General features: G+C 42.8%; 1 protein-coding gene across 6 annotated transcripts in view; it reads left to right on the top strand.

Annotated features, from left to right (window-relative positions):
- INO80 (INO80 complex ATPase subunit) overlaps positions 1-21,201 on the top strand; it is a 148,185-nt gene that overhangs the window by 29,229 nt on the left and 97,755 nt on the right. For all 6 annotated transcript variants that reach the window (XR_016218039.1, XM_017348137.4, XM_002717971.6 and 3 more), the window contains exons 5-11: positions 3,168-3,329; positions 6,323-6,443; positions 7,909-8,123; positions 11,734-11,787; positions 12,394-12,597; positions 17,634-17,829; positions 19,454-19,521. Coding sequence is in view for 5 of the 6 variants with exons in the window: in XM_017348137.4 (XP_017203626.2) it covers positions 3,168-3,329; positions 6,323-6,443; positions 7,909-8,123; positions 11,734-11,787; positions 12,394-12,597; positions 17,634-17,829; positions 19,454-19,521 (1,020 nt within the window). In the remaining variant the exon portion in view is untranslated. The remainder of the gene's footprint in view (positions 1-3,167; positions 3,330-6,322; positions 6,444-7,908; positions 8,124-11,733; positions 11,788-12,393; positions 12,598-17,633; positions 17,830-19,453; positions 19,522-21,201) is intronic.

The raw sequence follows: 21,201 nt of genomic DNA, 5'->3' as shown, positions 1-21,201 counted from the left end.
GATAATGTTTGTTCTATTAAACTAGTTATCTCTCTGTTTCATACTTTTACATTGAAGAGATCAGTGTAATTTAAATCCTTCATTATTCTAAGTCTTAAAAGGCTCATGTACAGAATATAAATCTCTATGCTTAATAGTCACATTTTTAGAAATTGAGATATAATTCACTTGTCATAAAATTCATCTTTTTTAAAAGATTTATTTTATTTACTTGAAAGAGTTACAGAGAGAGGTAGAGGGAGAGAGAGAGAGGTCTTCTGTCTGCTGGTTCACTTCCCAGATGGCCGCAATGGCCGGAGCTGCGCAGATCTTAAGCCAGGAGCCAGGAGATTCCTCTGGGTCTCCCACGTGGGTGCTGTGCCACAGTGCCGGCCCCAAAATTCACCTTTCTAGAGTTTACAATCTAGTAATTTTTAGCATATTCACAATGTTGTGTAGCCATTGCCACTTTTTTTTTCTTTAAGATTTTATATATTATTTGAGAGGTAGGGTTACAGATGAGAGAAAGGTCTTCCATCCACTGGTTCATTCCCCAGATTGCTGCAATGGCTGGAGCCGAGCCCATCTGAAGCCAGGAGCCAGGAGCTTCTTCTGGGTCTCCCATGTGGGTGCAGGGGCCCAAGCACGTGGGCCATCTTCTGCTTCTTTCCCAGGCCATATCAGAGATCTGAATTGGAAGAGGAGCAGCTGAGACTCTAATTGGAGCCCATATGGGATGCTGGCATAGCACGTGGAGGCTTAGTCCACTATGCCACAGTGCCAGCCCCTCTTTTTTTTTTTTTTAATGATTTATTTATTCATTTGAAAGTGAGAGTTACACACAAAGAGAAGGAGAGACAGAGAGAGAGGTCTTTCATCTGCTGGTTCACTCCCCAATTGGTCGCAATGATCGGAGCTGCACCGATCTGAAGTCAGGATCCAGGAGTTTCTTCGGGTCTCCCACATGGGTGCAGGGGTCCAAGCACTTGGGCTATCTACCACTGCTTTCCCAGGCTATGACAGAGAGCTGGATCAGAAGTACAGCAGCTGGGACTCGAACCGGCATCCCTATGGGATGCTGGCATTGCAGGCAGTGGCTTTACCCGCTCCACCGCAACACTGGCCCCAGGCTGTCTTTTTTTTTTTTATTTTTTTAAGATTTTATTTATTTATTTATTTGAAAGTCACAGCTACTGAGAGAGAGGAAGAGACAGAAATGTCAGTCTACTGTTTCACTCCCCACATATCTGCAACAATTAGGGCTGAGCCAGGCTGAAACCAGGAATTTCTTCCAGGTCTATCACATGGGTGGCAGGAGCCCAGGCACTTGAACCATCTTCCATTGCTTTCCTAGGCACATTAGCAGGGAGTGGAATCAGAAGTAGAGAACTTGTTGCCCACATGGGATGCTGGGTTTATGGGCAGTGTCTTTACCTGATATGTGTTAATGCCAGTCCTACCACTATTTCATAACATCTCATCACTCCAGAAAGATATCTTGTACTCTTGGTGAAATTGTTCCCCTTTCTTCTTTGTGTTCGTGTATGTTTTGAGATTTCTTTATTTATTTGAAGGGGGAATTATAGAGACAGTACGAAACATAGACTTCTATCCACTGGTTCACTGTCCAAATGGCTGCAACAGCCAAAGATTGGCCAGGAGCCTGGAACTTCATCTGTGTGTCTCAAATGGGTCAGAAGCACTTGGAGCATCTTCCATTGCTTTCCCAGGTACATAGGAAGAGACTTAGATTGGAAGTGGAGCAGCCAGGACTCAAAGCATCACTCATATGAGATGCTTGCGTTGCAGGTGGTGGCTTAGTTTACCATGATGCAACCCTGATCCCAGGTACTGCCCCTTCTCTATCTCCACTAGCCCCTGACAATCATGAGTCCTTTTCTGGTCTTGATCAGTTTGCATATTCTGGACACTTCATATATACTGAGTAATAAAATGTGTGACTTTTTGTTTCAAAGTTATTTATGTTGTGGCATATATTAGCTAATTTTTTTAAGGCTAAATAACATTTCCTTTTGTCAGTATACCAGATTTTATTTATCTATCTGTAAATTAAAGCTTATTTTGGTTGTTTCTTTTTTGGACATCACAGCTTGCTGTCTGTGTTGCTTTATGCCCCCCAAGAGATTATGCCCAAGAGGTAGTGTTTTGTTACGTTTTGGCCTTGGTATTTGATGTTGAATTAGAACATCTAATATATATTATAAGTACAGTGTAGCTCACTTGTTTATGGCATTTCCCATGTTTAAGTGCTTTTTAACTTGTGCCTGTTAGGTTTAATTAGTGTCCTTTCCTTTTTTTTTTTTTTTAAAGACTTATTTATTTATTTGAAAGGCAGACTTATAGAGAGAAACAGAGAGAAAGATATTCCATCTTCTGGTTCACTCCCAAAATGGCTTGCAATGCTGGAGCTGGTCTGGTCTGATAGGAGTCAGGAGCTTCTTCTGGCTCTCCCACAAGGGTACTGGGGCCCAAGCACTTGAACTATCCTCTGCTACTTTCCCAAGAGCATTAGCAGGGAGCTGGATAGTAAGTGGAGCAATGGGATGCTGGCACTGCATGTGGCGGCTTTACCTGCTATGAAACAGTACTGGCCCTGTGTGTTTTTTTCTCTTCAGTTGAATTGATGAAAGTAGTATAAGGGAAATTGGAGTGATTGTCTTTCATTATTTTTATCATTGTTTTGGGATCTTTGGAAATGCTGGAACTTTGTATTCCGAGGCCAAGATCTGTTAAGTTGCAAACTGTTTCTGTTTTTCTGAGTCTGGCCTTTGGCGCCTTTTTTTTTTTTTTTTTTTTTTTTTTTTTTTTTTTTTACAGGCAGAGTGGACAGTGAGAGAGAGAGACAGAGAGAAAGGTCTTCCTTTGCCGTTGGTTCACCCTCCAACGGCCGCCACGGCCGGCACGCTGTGGCCAGCGCACTGCGCTGATCCGACGGCAGGAGCCAGGTACTTATCCTGGTCTCCCATGGGGTGCAGGGCCCAAGCACTTGGGCCATCCTCCACTGCACTCCCTGGCCACAGCAGAGAGCTGGCCTGGAAGAGGGGCAACGGGGACAGAATCCGGCGCCCTGACCGGGACTAGAACCCGGTGTGCCGGCGCCGCAAGGCGGAGTATGAATGGAATTGGTTCATGGCAAATGTTACATTTCCATTTTATCCCCTTTTCAGAGCATTCTGCTAAGTGATGAGTCCAGTGAGGCAGAGTCTCAGAGTGAAGACAATGATGAAGATGAGGAGGATCTCAATCTCAGCAGAGAAGAACTTCACAACATGCTTCGACTTCACAAATACAAGAAGCTGCACCAAAATAAGTATAGTAAAGACAAGGAGGTGAGAGTTTCAGCAGAAATCAGACTTCATTCTTGGTATTCACTTTCTGGTTTGTAGTCATCAAAGATACATTTTTAAAGATTTTTATTTATTTATTTATTTGAGAGGCAAGTTGCAATCACAAAGAGGGAGAGACAGAGAGAAAAGTCTTCCATTACTTCCCAGATGGCTGCAACGGCCAGGGCTGAGCCGATCTGAAGCCAGGAGCCAGGAGCTTCTTCCGGGTCTCCCACATGGATGTAAGAGCCCAAGCACTTGGGCCATCTTTTACTGCTTTTTCAGACCATATGCAGTGAGCAGCATCAGAAGAGGAGCAGCCAGGACATGAACTGGTACCCCTGTGGAATGCCAGTGCCATAGGTGGAGGTTTAGTCTACTATGCTACAGTGCCAGCCTCTTACTTTTGTTCTTAAAGATTTTTTTATGTTATTTGAAAGGCAGAGTTTCAAAGAGAGAGAGAGAGAGAGATATCTTCCATCTGTTGGTTCCTTTCCCAAATGACTAAATGACTACAACTGCCAGAGCTTCACTAGAGTGAAGCCAAGATTCTGGAACTCCATCTGGGTTTCCTGCATAGATGGCAGTGGCCTAAATACTTGAACCATCATCTGCTGCTTTCCTAGGTGTATTAACATGGAGCTAGATTGGAAGTAGAGCATCATGGGTTTGAATTGCAGCCCACATGGGATGCTGGCATTTCAGGTGGTGGCCTAACCTGCTTTGCCACAATGCTGGCAATAAAGATAAATCATTTTAACCTTGTATTTAGATGGTGTTTAGGTGAATTTATTGATAACAAAATTCACCTATCAAAAAACTTAGACTTTTGAAGCATGCGGTTCAGTGACTTTTAGTATAATTATGTGTTATCATCATCACTAATTCTAGAATGTTTTCATCACCCTTGAAAGAAACTCCACACTCCTTAGTGCGCTTCATTTTCCTTTTCCCAGACAACTGCCAGTCCATCTTCTGTCTCTAAATGTGCATGTGGTCTTTTCAGCTCCTCTCTTACTGAGCTCTTTCCAAGGTTCATCTATGTTGTGGCATGTATCAGGACTTCATACGGTTTTATTGCCAAACATTCTAAATATTCATATCATATTTTATTCTCCCATCCTTCTGATTTGGTTGTTTTGCTTTTTGGCAGTTGTGACTAAGACTACTAGGAAGATTTGAGTGCAGGTTTTTCTGGATTCATTGACTTTCATTTCTCTGGCATGGGAGTTACTGGGTCATGTGGTCATTCTGTGTTTTACCTGTTGAAGAGCTGCAAATATACATTCTAGTGGTTTCTCATTTAAAAAAGAGGCTCTTGGAAAAACTGTTTTCTTCTCAAACTAACATTAGGATGATAGCTTGAAGGGCCAGCTATTAGAAAAGAAAACATTATGAATTTTGCCAGAAGTGTGACCTGTTGTACATAATGACCAATAGCATATTTGGAGACCGAATGATTTTCCAGCAGTTTCTTAGGGTCCAACGTTAGTTTAAAGGATTTTACATTACTTCCTGAAGTTTGCAAACATATAGAAGTGATAAACAGAGCATCTGACCATTTTGATTGAGAGTTTTTTCTTCAAGTCCAGTGCCAAGGCACTTGGTAGTCCAAATATTTGCTCATTGTAAGAATGGAAGTAAAACCTACATGTAGGGGAGTTCATAGACATTGTACACAGCTTGATGGTTGCTCACTTAATTTTGATTTTGGTAGGGGCCTCATAATAGCTCTCCATGTTACTCATTCATCCTGGTTTTAGTCCTTGGACAACTCACTTGGCTATAATCCAGGAACAAAAATAAGAAATGAACCACACAATTTTTAAGATGTATTTATTCATTCAAAAGGCAGAGTTTTATGTAGAGAGAAATTTTCCATTTGCTGGCTCATTCTCCAAATGGCTAAAATGGCCACGACTGGGCCCATCTAAATCTGGGAGCCTGGAATTCCCTCCAGGTCTCCCAGTTAGGAGCAGGGACTCAAGTACTTGAGCTATTGATCTGCTGCCTACCCAGGCACATTAGAAGGCAGTTAGATCAGAACTAGGGCAGCTGAGACTTGAACCAGCACTCATATTGGATGCCGAGGTCTCAGGGAGTTGCAGCACAGTGCTGTCCCCTGGGCTACATAATTTTGAGAGAAAATGTCAAATTTAAGGGTTGATTTAAAGAATGTTTGAAAGGGCTTACTATGTGAATAGAGTTTTGGCAGTATAGGCATTATGTGCAATAACAGCAGACTCTCTTAGTGGGACATGAAAAGAGTTGAAAGATTGGAGAATTTGGATGATTGGTGACTGTTTGAAATAAGTGTAATAGCTCAAAAAATAGAATAGTAGGAATCAGGAACCTTAGTAAATTTGAGGACCTACTGATAATTGAAATATGGTTTATTTCTTACTGATGAATTTCAGGAAGGAATTAATTTTATCTCTCAAGTGTATGTCAGAATAAGTAAATATTCAGGTAGAAACTCAGGAGCATGATGGATTTTTTTTTTTTTTAAAGATTTATTTATTTATTTGAAAGGCAGAGTTACAGAGAGGTCTTCCAGATGGCCACAATGGCTGGAGCTGGACCAATCCAAAGGCAGGATCCATGAGATTCTTCCGGGTCTCCCACATGGGTTCAGGGGCCCAAGGACTTAGACCATCTTCCACTACTTTCCCAGGCCATTGCAGAGAGCTGGATTGGAAGTGGAATAGCTGGGACTGGTGCCCATATGAGATGCCAGCATTGCAGGTGGCAGCTTTACCTGCTATGCCACAGTGCTGGCCCCTGGATTTTCCTTTTCAAGTTATGTTCAGTGCATGACAGTTGAACCAGTTTTGTTTTAAAGTTACAAACTTCTTTTTGATATATTAAATCCTTCTTTTGGGAAGAATACTGTTTGGGGTCTGTGGTTTCCTCTGTCTAAGCTTTCTGTAGTGCAGATGTTTGGAAGGCCGTGTTGTAGAAGACACACAAGCCCAACATGGTTTTCCTTGCTTCAGTTGCAGCAGTACCAATACTACAGTGCAGGCTTGCTGTCCACATACGACCCTTTCTATGAGCAACAACGACACCTACTTGGGCCCAAAAAAAAGAAATTTAAGGAAGAAAAGAAACTTAAAGGTAAGCATTTTTAACTGCTTTTCCTATTTATTAATTTTATTTTCAGAATTGTGTGTTGTGTGTTTTTTTGCATTTGGGCTACTCTATTCCATATTAGAAACTTGCTCTATTTGAACAACTCTCATGTTCCTTTCTAATTTGTATTCAGTGTTAACTAAGCTTACTTCATGTTTGCTTATAGTCTTTTCTAGAATTGGGAGGATTTGAGAAATATGGATTTTGAGCAAAATGTTTAGGCAAAACGTTTAGTTTATTTCTTTTTTCTTTTTCACATTCTGCAAATGTTGAAAATTTTTGGTATGGGAAGAAGTTGATAACGCACAGGGAAGTCTGAAGAGCAACCCAAGGTGTTGCAATATGTTGTTACTGTTGCTGAGTTGATTGAGAATTGATCACTTCCTGATGGTTTTCTGTTGTGTTTGTATGCTTGCTGTTACTTCTTTCTGAGCTCTGAACAACTGGAACTCAGAACAGAACTTATTATTTTTTTTTTAATTTAATTTGTTTTTAACAGATTCAATGTGATTTGTAGATACAGTTCTAAGAACATAGTGATGTTCCCTTCTTCCTCCTTCTCTTCCTCCTCCTGTTCTCCTTCTCCCTTTCTGTCTCACCCTCCTTCCTTCTCCCTTTATTTCTCTTTTTGTTTTTGAAATAACATTTTAAATTTATATTATAGTAAAAAGGCTTAATACTTCACTGAATAAGAAATTTAACAAGTAGAAAGCAAAAAGGCCCTAGTTTAGTGGGAATATAGACAATGGCTGTAACAATAATTGAATAGAAAAATGACCATTTTACCCATATACAGTAAATTAAGTAACCACATATAAAACTATAGTGTTAGGGAAGAGGACTTTTAAACTCTATTGTGTAAGGCAAATTTTATTACTCTGAGGGTATGAACTCTACTCAAGACTTTTTTTGCCTTTCCTTTATCCCATACCCTCCCTGTTTATCTGTATTTTCTTATTCTCCATTCCCTCCCTTTAACCTGCATTAAGTTTTAATCCGTGTGTGATTTTTCTCTCACAAGTCATGGTGTGGTGCAAATGATGCATTATTTTTCTTGTTATTTTCCTGCAGCTGCCTTAACTTGCCACCATGTGGAAATACATTTTGTTCTTTGTGGCTATTCCTTGAGCCATGATACTTCATAAACCTATTTTCCTGCTGTTGGGTTCACAAGAAATTTGGTTTTCCAGTTCTAGTCTGTATTTCTTTCACATAAACAGAGGGAGTATCCAGTGTTCTTTTCCAAGTTAGTGAAATCTTCCTCTTGGAATGCTTATGGGCCAGAACAGATAATGTAATAAATGTTGCTAACCTCAGGTGGAATGGGGAAAGGACCTTGAATTTTCTTCTTTTTTTTATTTGAATTTTCTTAAAGTGAGGAGGATGTTTTGGGACTGTCCCACTCGGAGGGAAAAAAACCCAATCTCCTGATACTCTGTTTGCTTTGCAGCCAAGTTGAAAAAAGTTAAGAAAAAAAGACGACGAGATGAAGAACTTTCCTCTGAAGAATCCCCTCGTCGACACCACCACCAAACCAAAGTGTTTGCCAAGTTTTCTCATGACGCACCTCCCCCTGGCACCAAGAAGAAGCACTTGTCCATTGAGCAGCTTAATGCTCGTCGCAGGAAAGTCTGGCTCAGCATTGTGAAAAAGGAGCTACCAAAGGTCAGTGAATGTCACCAGTGTAGGGGATGGGGAGTGTTTTCCCTCCCTGCCCTCCAATGAGTAAGAACTGGGGGAGAGCTAGATACCTCCTCCGACAGGAGTTCAGAAAGAGACTAACCTCGAGAATTGAGATTGCTGAGTAGTGTACTACTTTCAGTTAGCTATTTTCCTAGAATTTGGTCAGAATTTATAAGGTAGTAGTTTATGTGTTGGAGGATGTGGGGGCACTTAGCCTTGTAGTTAAGACATATTTGTATCCCATGTTGGAGTATCTGAGTTCAAGACCAAGCTCTGGATGCTGACCCCAGTTTCCCACTAATACAGACCCTGGTAGGTAGCACTGATGACTTAAGTGATTGGGTTCCTGCTGTTCATATGGGAGACCTAGACTGATGTTCTGTCTCTTGGCTTAGGGCCAGCCCTGGACATTGTAGGCATTTGGAGAGTGAACTAGTACATGGGAACTCGCTCTCTCTGTCAATCTCTCTCTGTTGCTCTGCCTTTCATAAGGACATGACATTTAAAATATAACATCCAATAATCCCACTACTGGGTATATATATTTAAAGGAAATGACATCAGTCTGTTGAAGTGACATCTGTGCTTCTATGTTTATTGAAGCAATATTCAAAATAGGCAAGAAATGGAAACAGCGTAAGTGTCCATTAACTAATGAATGGATAAAGAAAATATGATATGTATTTATAAAATAGAATACTATTCAGCCATAAAAAGAATGAAATCCTGTCAACATAATAGTTACTATGTTTTTTGTTTCTCAAAGAGAGAGAGGGAGGGAGGGAGTGAGGGAGGGAGGGAAACAGATACCTTACATCTGCTGGTTTACTATCCAAACCGCCACAATAGCTGGGGCTGGAGCAGGCCAAAGCTAGGAACTAGGAACTGCATCTGGATCTCCCAAGTGGGTGATAGGAGCCTAAGTATTTTGGTCGTCGTATCCTGCCTCCCAGGTGCACTGCAGGAAACTGGATCAGAAACAGAGTAGCTGGGACTTCAACTGGCACTTTGATATGGGATATATGTGTCTTAGGTGTCACCGTACCTTTTACATCAGAGTGCCCGCTCTGGTTATCTTGTTAAGTGAAATAAAACATAGAAAGACACGTACCACATGATCTCACTCATGTGAATTCTTTTTTTTTTTTTTTTTTTTTTAAGATTTATTTATTTGAAAGTCAGAGTTACACAGAGAGAGGAGAGGCAGAGAGAGAGAGAAGTCTTCCATCTGATGGTTCACTCCCCAATTGGCCGCAACAGCCAGAGCTGCGCCGATCAGGAGCCAGGAGCTTCTTCTGGGTCCCCCACGTGGGTGCAGGGGCCCAAGGACCCAGGCCATAGTAGAGAGCTGGATCAGAAGAGCTGGGACTAGAACTGGCACCCATATGGGATGCCGGCGCTTCAGGCCAAGGTGTTAAACTGCTGCGCCACAGCGCCGGCCCCATTCATGTGAATTCTAAAAAAATTGTTGTTATAGAAGTTGCGATTAGAGTGGTAGTTAGTAGAGACTGATGAGAATAGGAGGAATGAAGAGATGGAAAAAGACTGATTAATAGATACTAGATTGGGGCCGGCATGGTGGCACAGTAGTGTAAACTACTGCCTGTGGTGCCGGTATCCCATTTGGGTGCCGGTTCATGTCCCAGCTACACCACTTCCACTCCAGCTTTTTGCTTGTGGCCTGGGATAGCAATGGAAGGCAGAGACACTTTGTGGCCATTTCTGGAGTGAACCACAACACTGACCCCCATCCTTTATCTTTTTATGATTTTTGAAATTTATTTAAGAGAGTTATAGACAGTGAGAGGGAGAGACATAGAGAAAGATCTTCCATCTCCTGGTTCATTCCCCAAATAGCTACAATGGCCGAAGCTGAGCTGATCTGAAGCCAGGAGCCTAGAGCTTCTTTCCAGGGTGCAGGGGCCCAAGCACTTGGGCCATCTTCAACAAAGCAGAGAGCTGGATCAGAAGAGGAACAGCTGGGCTAGAAACGGCACCCATATGGGATGCTGGCACCACAGGCAGAGGATTAACCTGCTGTGCCAGAACACCAGCCCCCATCTTTTGTCTTTTATGACATTACTGTTTTAGAGTTAGGCCTGTTATTTTGTTGAATGTTTTAGAATTTGAGTTTGACTGATAGTGCCTCATAATTAGTTTCAGGTCATAGATTTAAAAAGAAATTTATTTGAGAAGCAGACAATGAGACAGAGTTCCCATCTGCTGGCTTACTCCCCAAAACCTGCGATGTCCAGGACTCTCAAGGCCAAAGCCTGGAGCCAAGAACTCAATCCTGGTCTCCTATGTGGCTGACAGGATTCCAACTAATTGAGCCATTGCTTACTGGTTCCCAGGGTCTGCACTGACAGGAAACTGCAGTTGGGAGCCAGAGCTGGAGCCAAGAATTGAACCCAGGCACTCTGATATAGAACATGAGTGTTTTAACTAATGTCAGCTGCTAAAGCAGATGCCTCTCCTGTGTTGTGTGTTTTGACAGGATTACCATAGGAGTTATGTGCTCTGTTCTGATATATCAGGTGACATGTGATGGGTCTGTTCCAATATTGATGTTAGTTTTGATTCTTTGGTATGGTTGTGCCTCACTACTGTAAAATTACCATTTTCCTGTAGTGAGTAATCAGTACTTTAAAGGAGTTGATTTATATGAGAATATTTTTTTGTTATGGGAGTTTTCTGAGAAAACAAGCTTTAGTACCTGATAAAAAGCTTTAGGTGATGCCTGTCTGATGATAAGGAATGGCTTTTCAACGGAATATTTGAGATTGTTGGCTTTAAAAAAATTATTTCGCCTATTTGACCAGCAAAGAAACAAACAGAAACTGTGAGAGACAGACAGATTGGAATCTTCCATCTTTGGTTCACTTCCCAAATGTCTGCAACAGTCAGGGCCAGGCCAGTCTGAAGTCAGGAGTCCGGAACTCAATCTGAATTGCCCAAAAACTGAGCCATAATCTGCTGCCTCCTAGGGTATGCATTAGCAGGATGCTTAATCTGGAGCAGGGCTGGGACTCAAACCCAGGCTGTAATACTAACTTAGTCTTTTATTTATCTATTTTTAATGTCTATTTATCTTTATCTGAAAGGCAGAGTGGCAGAGCAAGATAGAGATATCTTCCATTTGCTGGTTCACTCGCCAGATGCCCACAAAAGCCATTGCTGTGGTAGGCTGCAGCTTTGAGCTTGGGACTCCATCTGGGTTTCCCATGTGGATGAAAAGGGCCCAAGTACTTGAGCTGTCATCTGCTGCCTCCCAGGATGAATTGGCAGGCAGCTGATTCAGACACCAAATAGATGGGGCTTTAACCAGGCGTTCCTGTAAGGATTGTGGATATACTAAGTGTTGGCTTAAACTGCTGTGCCATAGTACTAGCTGCTGACTTGATGTTTCTTTAGTTTGCATGGTGCTGAGACAGTGTATCTCAATGACTTTGAGGAATAATGTGTATGTTGCACTTTTTTGGCCTGATACTTTGTTTTCTAATCCTCTGGGAATTGAATAAAAGACCATGTCAGTACATAATTTTATTTCAAAAATGAATCCTAAATGAAATACTATTTTTAAATATTTTAGGCCAACAAGCAAAAAGCTTCAGCTCGTAACCTGTTTCTCACCAATAGCCGAAAGGTAAAATTTTTATATTGCCCGTTTTCTGTTTTGCTGTGTATGTTCTAGTTCTTTAGATCCATTCTTGCCATTTCTGTTGGTTGTGACTAGTTGATCATGAATCTTAATGACTAATGCAAATTCCTTCCCTTAGAGGAAATAGACAACTGCCTGTGAGAATAGTTGTCATGATCTGATAAGGTATATTACTAGCTAGTTATTCAGCCTCTGTTTCCTCATCTAGAAAATGAGGGTGATGATATTACCAACTTCATAGGGTTTTTGTGCTGAAGAAATTAGTTTACTATGTGTTGGTCTTATAAGGTGCCTAACACTTGGAACAGTTGTATCTGTTAATTTATGAGGTAACATTTGGTAACTTCCCAGCCAATAAGGCCCTCCTTAGCCATAATTACACTTTCTTTTCATCTTCCAAAGTGGTGGATGTGGCTAGGTTGCTTATTTCTGTTATTACCTCCAGGGTCTAGGCCTGGATCATACTACTGTACAGCAACAGTTAAGTTGGAGAGGGAAGAGCTTTGTCCATAAGACAACCATTTGCACTGAGCAGGTTGAGATTTCTGGCAGAAGTGGTTCCAGATTTGAATCCTCCCCTGTTGTTTGCAGCTTGCGCACCAGTGCATGAAGGAAGTGCGGCGAGCTGCCTTGCAGGCCCAGAAGAACTGTAAGGAGACCTTGCCTCGTGCCCGCCGCCTCACCAAGGAGATGCTGCTCTACTGGAAGAAATATGAGAAGGTGGAGAAGGAGCACCGCAAGCGCGCTGAGAAGGAAGCTTTGGAGCAGCGGAAGTTGGATGAGGAAATGCGGGAGGTGGGGCAAAAACATAACATTTTGAAAACTCTTAGGTTACTATAGCAGGATTAGGAGATTGGTTTGCAGTTTGAAAATTGTGCCTAACCATTGAATCTGGCAAAAAGTTTTAAAGGCGTAATTTTGAGTATAGTGATTTTAGATCAATAAACCAATTCAGGTTTTATTTTTTCAGTAAGTTTCTCCCTTTGGCATTTTGCCTCTTTTTCTTCCATGCTGTCTTTCTCTAACCTTTGCAACCTTTTTCCTCTGTGTATCTGTGGAAGAAAAATAACCAAAAGGGATGAATAAAAGCCAAAGAAAGTTCCTGAGTGCCAGATGCAATTGCAGTTTTTTGAATGGTCAGGGCTGAGTGTGTAATTTAAGGCCAGTTAAGAGTAGTAGACAATTAGCCCAGATTTCAGATGCCCACCCTCAGGTACTTCAGTGTTTTAGTTTGTAGCCACTACTGTTGCTGTACTTGGTGTCAGCTCATCTCAGCTGGGTATATTCCAGAGGAAAACAACCAAAAGGACTAAGTGGACAAAGTCATTGTGTTGCCATTTTAAAATTAGTGTTGTTTTGTTTTGTTTTGTTTTTCTTTTTTTCTTTTGACAGGCAGAGTAGACAGAGAGAGAGAGAGAGACAGAGAGAAAGGTCTTCCTTTTGTCGTTGGTTCACCCTCCAATGGCCGCCGTGGCTGGCACGCTGTGGCCGGCGCACCGCGCTGATCCGAAGGCAGGAGCCAGGTGCTTCTCCTGGTCTCCCATGGGGTGCAGGGCCCAAGTACTTGGGCCATCCTCCACTGCACTCCCTGGCCACAGCAGAGAGCTGGCCTGGAAGAGGGGCAACCGGGACAGAATCCGGCGCCCCGACCAGGACTAGAACCCTGTGTGCCGGCGCCGCAAGGCGGAGGATTAGCCTAGTGAGCCGCGGTGCCGGCTTAAAATTAGTTTTGATGAAGGAAAGTTGGAGTTAGAAGAAAGGAAGGGAACCAGTGGCTTGGATGATGTTTTCTTGCAGGTATGGGTTGTGGCCTGGTCAAAGCAGAGCTTTGGATTCCCCTGTGAGCTCTTGTCCCTTCTTTAGTTATGGCTTTCAGGGTAAATAGGGGTTTTGCCCAGTTGTCTTCAGTCCTCTGGATAGCTTGTATCTTTGTAAAAATGATCCTGTTGGGAATACCAAACTTGCTGAGTAGAGGCATTTGAGAGTTAGCCATAGAACTTGAAGTTTGGCAGGCAGCTTGATTTATAATCTAGGTTTGTGTGACTTAGGTTCCCTCAGCCTTATTGATAGCTGATCGCCTCTGTGCTTTTGTTGACTTACCTGCCTTTTTCTCAGAACCCGTGAAATAACATGTTTTGATACATCATTTATACCATGTGGTACTTAACTTTAAGGTGATGGGAAATGTTGTTCTGGTTTGGAAAGGTTTCTTGATAGTACTTTAGCTTTGGAACATGAGCATCCATTCATTAAGTGGAAACACCTCAATTTTCTATCATTCTCTTGTGTTTTTTCCTAATTTGAATCTGGATTTTGTCCTTTGCTGTGTTTCTTTTTCTTTATGAGAGGTAGATCAGGGATGAATGAAATCTAATTTATATGAATTTTATTATAAAGTACTCAAAAAATAATGACTCTTTAACTTGGGATTGTGTATACTATGGTCTATATAATTGGGTTATTGAATTATTTTATTGTGTATCTTGAGAATGATTTTGTTTATTTCGGAGTCAATTTTATTTTAGCTTTCCCACATTTAAAAGTTTATGAGTATGTATTGGGGGTGTGTGTGTCTGTAATCTGTATTCATGTTTTGTAGCTGTCTTTATCACAGATGAGCTACAGATTGTTTGAGTATTTTCTTTCTTTGGCCAGCTTTTCTCACATACCTGCTACTTTATTGACTTCGAAATAATTTATAGCTTTTAATTTCTAATTTTGCCATTTGGTGGCAGATAAATATTTAACATCTGCATTTTAAAAATTATAGTTTAAAATTGTGAGTCAGTTTTAGAAAATATAAACAGATGAGTGTTTTTTTGAAAACTGCTTATTTTCATCTACATGAAAGGCAGGATTAGAGGGAGAATGAGAGAAAGAGATGTCTTCTACATTCTGCTTCTCTCCCCAAATGTCCACAGCAGCTGGGACTGTGGAAGCCCAGGAGCCCAACACTATCTGGGTCTCTCATGTGGGTGGTGGGGATCCAATTTCTGGTCTATCATTTACTGACTCCTAGGATGCATTAGGAGGAAGCTAAATTAAAGCAGAGCAGATGGACTCAAAAACAAGTACCTCTGTATGAGATACATGTATCTCAAGTGGTAGCATAAGCTACTGCCCTACACTGCTTGCCTCAACATTTTTAAAAATACTAAAGCTTGGGACTGGTACTGTGGAGTAGTGTAAAGCAGCCGCCTGTGGTGCTGGCATCCCACGTGGGCACGGGTTTGGGTCCCAGCTGCTCCATCTCCCTCTTAATGTGCCTGGGAAAAGCAGTGGAGGATGACCTAAGCGCTTGAGCCCCTGTACCCACATGGGAGACCTGGACGAAGCTCGTGGCTTTGGACTGGCCCAGCTCTAGTCATTCTGGCTATTTGGGGAGTGAAGCAGTGGCTGAAAGATTTCTCTGTCTCTCCATTTCTCTAACTATGCCTTTCAAGTAAATAAATCAGTCTTTAAAATAAATAAATAAAGCTGTACATTCTTTTATCATGCAGGTTATAAAACAGAATGTTTTGTTTGGATTTAGTTGATGTCCCAATGCTATTATAGAAAATTCATGTAGCAAAAATCAGGTGTTTTAGACAGAGTCCTAGCAGAGCAAAGATTTTTTATATTTTATAGGAAAGCAAAATGCTAGGTTATTATAAGATTCTAAATTGGGCATAGGGGACGTTTGGCTCCCCAAGCTATAAAAGGTCCACAAAATCTTTTGATCTGGCCTGCCAAAATATCTACAGGTATAACTTAATTCCTTAAGTCTATACTAGGCTAATTTTAAGTTGATAATTTTATATGACTCACAAATGAACTCATCAATATACAAATGACCCTTGGAAGAAAAAAGGTTCCACACCCTTGCTAAATCAAAGTTATTCTTGGGTCAGCACTGTGGCGTAGTGGGTTAAGATGCTGCCTGCAGCACCAGCAGCCCATATGGGTGCTGGTTTGAGTCCCATCTGCTTCACTTCCTATCCAGCTCCCTGCTGATGCACCTGGGAAAGCAGTGGAAGATGGCCCAAGTGCTTGGGCCCCTGCACTCACATGGGAGACCTGAATGAAGCTCCTGTCACCTGGCTTTGGCCCCGCCCAGCCCTGGCCATTGTAGTCATTTGGGGAGTAAACCAGCAGATGGAAGATCTCTGTCTCTCCCTCTTTCTCTGTAATTCTGACTTTTAAATAAGTAAATAAATCTTTAAGTAAGCAAAAAAGAAAAGTTAATATTTGCTTTTAATTCTGTTGACTTGGTTAATAAAAATTGTTCATTAAAATTTTATAAAGATTTATTTATTTATTTAAAGTCAGAGTTACACAGAGAGAGAAAGGCAGAGAGAAAGAGAGGTCTTCCATCCACTGGTTCACTCCCCAATTGGCTGCAACAGCCGGAGCTGTGCTGATCCAAAGCCAGGAGCCAGGAGCTTCTTCCAGGTCTCCCATATGGGTACAGGGGCCTGAGCACTTGGGCTATCTTATGTTTTCCCATGCTGCAGCAGAGAGCTGGATCCCATAAGGGAGGCCAGCACTACAGGCTGTGGCTTTACACCACAGCGCTGGCCCCACCTTTTTAATTTTTTTTTTTTTTTTTTTTTTGACAGGCAGAGTGGACAGTGAGAGAGAGAGACAGAGAGAAAGGTCTTCCTTTGCCGTTGGTTCACCTTCCAATGGCCGCCACGGCTGGCGCGCTGTGGCCAGCACACCACGCTGATCCGAAGGCAGGAGCCAGGTGCTTCTCCTGGTGTCCCATGGGGTGCAGGGCCTAAGCACTTGGGCCATCCTCCACTGCACTCCCTGGCCACAGCAGAGAGCTGGCCTGGAAGAGGAGCAACTGGGACAGAATCCAGCGCCCTGACCAGGACTAGAACCCGGTGTGCCGGCACCGCTAGGTGGAGGATTAGCCTGTTGAGCCACGGTGCCGGCCACCTTTTTAAATTTTTAAAAGAATGTTTTCCTTTTAAAGATTTATGTATTTACTTGAAAAGCAGAGTTACAGAGGCAGAGAGAGAGGTATTCCATCCACTGGTTCACTCCCCAAATGGCTGCAACAGCCAGAGCTGGGCTAATTCGAAACTAGGAGCCAGGCGTATCTTCCGGGTCTCCCACATGAGTGCAGGGGCTCAAGGATGTGGGCCATTTTCTACTGCTTTCCTAGGCCATAGCAGAGAGCTGGATCAGAAGTACAGCAGCTGGGACTTGAACTGGCACCCATAGGGGATGCTGGCACTGAAGGCAGTGGCTTTACCTAATATGCCACAGTGCTAGCCCCTGTTTTCTTTTTTAAGTTTTTTTTAAAATATTTTTAATAGAAAGCTTTTATTTAATAAATATAAATTTCATAAATACAACTTTTGGATTATAGCAGTTCTTCCCCCCATTCTCACTATCCCACACCCAAACCATCCCACTTCCTACTCCCTCTTAAGATTTATTTTTATTTGAAAGAGAGAGAGAGAGATCCGTCTGCTGCTTCATTCCCCAAATGGCCCCAGTGGCCAGGGTTGGACCAGGCCAAATGTAGGAGCCAGTAGCTTCATCCTGGTGTCTCTCCTGTTTGGGTACAGGACCCCAAGAACTCAGGTCATCCTCCACTGCTTTTCCAGAGAACTGGATTGGAAACAGAACAGCCAGGATTCCAGCCATCACTGGCTTAAGCTGCTGTGCCACATACTAGCCTCTTATTAATCTTTTTTTTTTTTTTTTTTTTGAAGTGGAAGATTCAAAGAAGAATTTGACTGTAAACTATATAAATGCTTGGTGTGCTATGCTTACCATCTTATGGTTATAATTGATTATTTGGCTCTACTTTGACTTTCAACTTTCCATCTTCTTAGGCCAAGAGACAACAGCGAAAACTCAACTTCTTAATCACCCAGACCGAATTGTATGCCCATTTCATGAGCCGCAAACGAGACATGGGTCATGATGGGATCCAGGAAGAAATCCTAAGGAAACTGGAAGATAGTTCTACCCAGAGACAGATTGACATTGGTGGGGGAGTGTTAGTTAACATCACACAGGAGGATTATGGTGAGTCAAAATCAAATTCAGGGAATCAGTAGCCTCCATTTTTCATACCTAAAAGTGTGTATTATGAGTTGCAAGTTTTGTCTTCTGTAGGTTAATGATATTAATCCGAAGAGAGTTATTTATTGTATTGGTATAGGGAAGTATATGTTTGCTTGTTTGTTTGTTTGTTTCTTTCTTTCTTTTTTTTTTTTTTTTTTGACAGGCAGGGTTAGACAGTGAGAGAGAGACAGAAAGAAAGGTCTTCCTTTTTGCATTGGTTCATCCCCCAAATGGTAGCCATGGCCAGCGCGCTGCGCCGATCCAAAGCCAGGAGCCAGGTGCTTCCTCCTGGTCTCCCATGCAGGTGCAGGGCCCACCACTTGGGCCATCCTCCACTGCCTTCCCAGGCCACAGTAGAGAGCTGGACTGGAAGAGGGGCAACCAGGACAGAATCCGGCACCCCAATCGGGACTAAAACCCCGGGGTGCTGGCGCCGCAGGCGGAGGATTAGCCAAGTGAGCGGCGGCACCAGCTGGGAAGTGTATGTTTCTTTTTTTTTTTTTTCCTTTTCATTGTTGTGGTGTTTTTTTTTTTTTTTTTTTTTTTTAACAGGCAGAGTGGACAGTGAGAGAGAGAGACAGAGAGAAAGGTCTTCCTTTTGCCATTGGTTCACCCTCCAATGGCCGCCGCGGCTGGCGCGCTGCGGCCGGCGCACTGCGCTGATCCGATGGCAGGAGCCAGGTGCTTTTCCTGGTCTCCCATGGGGTGCAGGGCCCAAGTACCTGGGCCATCCTCCACTGCACTCCCTGGCCACAGCAGAGAGCTGGCCTGGAAGAGGGGCAACCGGGACAGAATCCGGCGCCCCGACTGGGACTAGAACCCGGTGTGCTGGCGCCGCAAGGCGGAGGATTAGCCTAGTGAGCCGCGGCGCCGGCCGTGGAAGTATATGTTTCTATATACAAAATAAGTTAGTAAAGAATTTGAAAAGGAAAAATATGGTTATATAGTCTTACAACTTTGTGAATATTTTATATCTCATGATTTGTTAGAGGTAAATATTTGAATCAAATATTTCGCAGTAGTGAAAATCATCTGTCATATAACAAGATTCTTATGAGAAAGAGACCATTCAGTTTTGCTATTTTCTTGGCCACAAAGGTAGGAAGGAATTAGGATGAATTTCGAGAGGAATTTCAGTGAGAATAGTTATCTTGACCAGTTTGTGCTAAAATAAGAGAATGTGGGAGTGCTTCAGAGTATATTGAGGGTTGCATGTGCTTGTATTTATTCTGTTTCTGTAGTAAAACCCAACGTGAATATATTGTGATTTTTATTCCTCTTTGCTTGTTTGTCTTGGCTATTAGCATCACTTTGTAGAAGAAACTCCAGGACTGAGAGTTGGTTGACCTCAATCTCTGGGTGGTTTTTGGAATCTGGCTTTGGCTGTTGGAGATATGGCAGCCTTCTGCCTGCATCGGACCTTCAGCTCATTACCTCTGAAGGAATTTAGCTTTTTTCCTAACTACCCTTCATGAGCCAAAGGCTAAGTAGAATGAAGGAACTAGGGATTGACATCTGTTATCAGGATTTGCATCTTTGAAGATGAGTTGATAAGGTGTGATAATGTATAAGTTTTCCTTTACAGATAGTAACCATTTCAAAGCCCAGGCCCTGAAGAATGCTGAAAACGCCTACCATATTCACCAAGCCCGGGTAAGTCTTAAAATTGAAAAATTTCCTATAATTGGTCCTGGAAATCCCCCCCAGTCTTTGACATTTGTGGTCTTCATTCAGTCTTAGTCACATTTTTAAAATTTTTATTTTTTAAGATTTATTTATTTAGTTGAAAGGGAGAGTTAGAGGGAGAGGAACAGAGAGAGATCTTACATCCATTGGTTAACTCCCCAGAGAGCCACAATGTCTGGGGCTGGGCCAGGCTGCAGTCAGAAGCCAGGAGCTTTTTCTAGGTCTCACAAATGGGTCCAGGGCCCAAGCACTTAGGCCATCTTCTGCTTTCCAAAGTGCATTAGCAGGGAGCTGGATTGGAAGTCGAGCGGCTGGGACTCTTATCTGGGGCCCTACGGAATGTAGACATCACAGGCAGCTGCTTAACCCTCTGGCACAATGCTGGCCCCCATCATATATTCAATTAAGATCTTTGTCCAGGGCATGGTGTTTTATGTCACCTCTTAGAACATATCCTTCCCATATCTGAGTGCCTTGGGTTGAGTCTCAGTTCCACTCAGTATTCCAGTTTCCTGTTAGTGCACACTCTGGGAAGCTGCAGATGATGGCTCAAGTAGTTGAACCTATGCCACCCACACAGGAGACCCAGTTGAGTTCAGGCTCCTGTCTTCAGTCTCAGCCAGCCCTGGCTGTTGCAGACATTTGAGAGTTAATCATTTTAGTGGATGATATCTGGCTGTCCCTTTGTCCCTCTATTTATCTCTATGCCTTTCAAATGAATAAAATAAAACAATTTTTAAATCACATGTGTACTGAACTTGTACAGGAAAAAAATAAACTTGGGTCAGTTAGTAAAAGTGTGTATGTGTGACTTTGTAGGATGTGGCTATATATCTACTTTAGTAAGAATCTTTCAGGAGAGGTAGAAAAAAATGACCATTCATTTGATTGAAGCTAAGATTGTCTAGTTTTTTTTTTTTTTTTTTGTCCATGTGGAAGTTGGAGTTATGCAGAGAGAGAAGGAAAGGCAGAGAGAGAGAGAGAGAGAGTCTTCCATCCTCTGGTTCACTCCCCAGTTGGCTGCAATGACTGGAGCTGCGCCAATCCAAAGCCAGGAGCCAGGAGCTTCTTCCGGGTCTCCCATTTGGTTGTAGGGGCCCAAGGACTTGGCTCATCTTCTGCTGCTTTTACCAGGCCATAGCACAGAACTGGATCGGAAGTGGAGCAGCTGGGACTTGAACTGGTGGTACCCATATGGGATGCCGGCACTGCAGGCGTCAGATTTAGCCTTTTTTTTTTTTCTTCAGGCAGAGTGGATAGGAGAGAGAGACAGAGAGAAAGGTCTTCCTTTTGCCGTTGGTTCACCCTCCAATGGCCGCCACAGCTGGCGCGCTGTGGCCGGCGCACCGCGCTGATCCGACGGCAGGAGCCAGGTGCTTCTTCCTGGTCTCCCATGTGGGTGCAGGGCCCAAGCACTTGGGCCATCCTCCACTGCCTTCCCGGGCCACAGCAGAGAGTTGGACTGGAAGAGGAACAACCGGGACAGAATCTGACACCCCAACCAGGACTAGAACCCCGGGGTACCGGCATCACAGGCGGAGGATTAGCCTAGTGAGCCATGGCGCCAGCCAGCTTTACCCATTACACCAGAGCACTGACCCCAAAAATCACACTCTTGGCTTAAAAGAGCAATATCAGGGCCCTGCG

The sequence above is a fragment of the Oryctolagus cuniculus genome, chromosome 12, assembly GCF_051225735.1.
Source record: "Oryctolagus cuniculus isolate XC-2025 breed Fujian yellow rabbit chromosome 12, ASM5122573v1, whole genome shotgun sequence".
NCBI classification, from domain to species: domain Eukaryota; kingdom Metazoa; phylum Chordata; class Mammalia; order Lagomorpha; family Leporidae; genus Oryctolagus; species Oryctolagus cuniculus.
The sequence above is the reverse complement of the archived record's forward strand: the minus strand, read 5'-3'. Positions and strand labels throughout refer to the sequence as shown.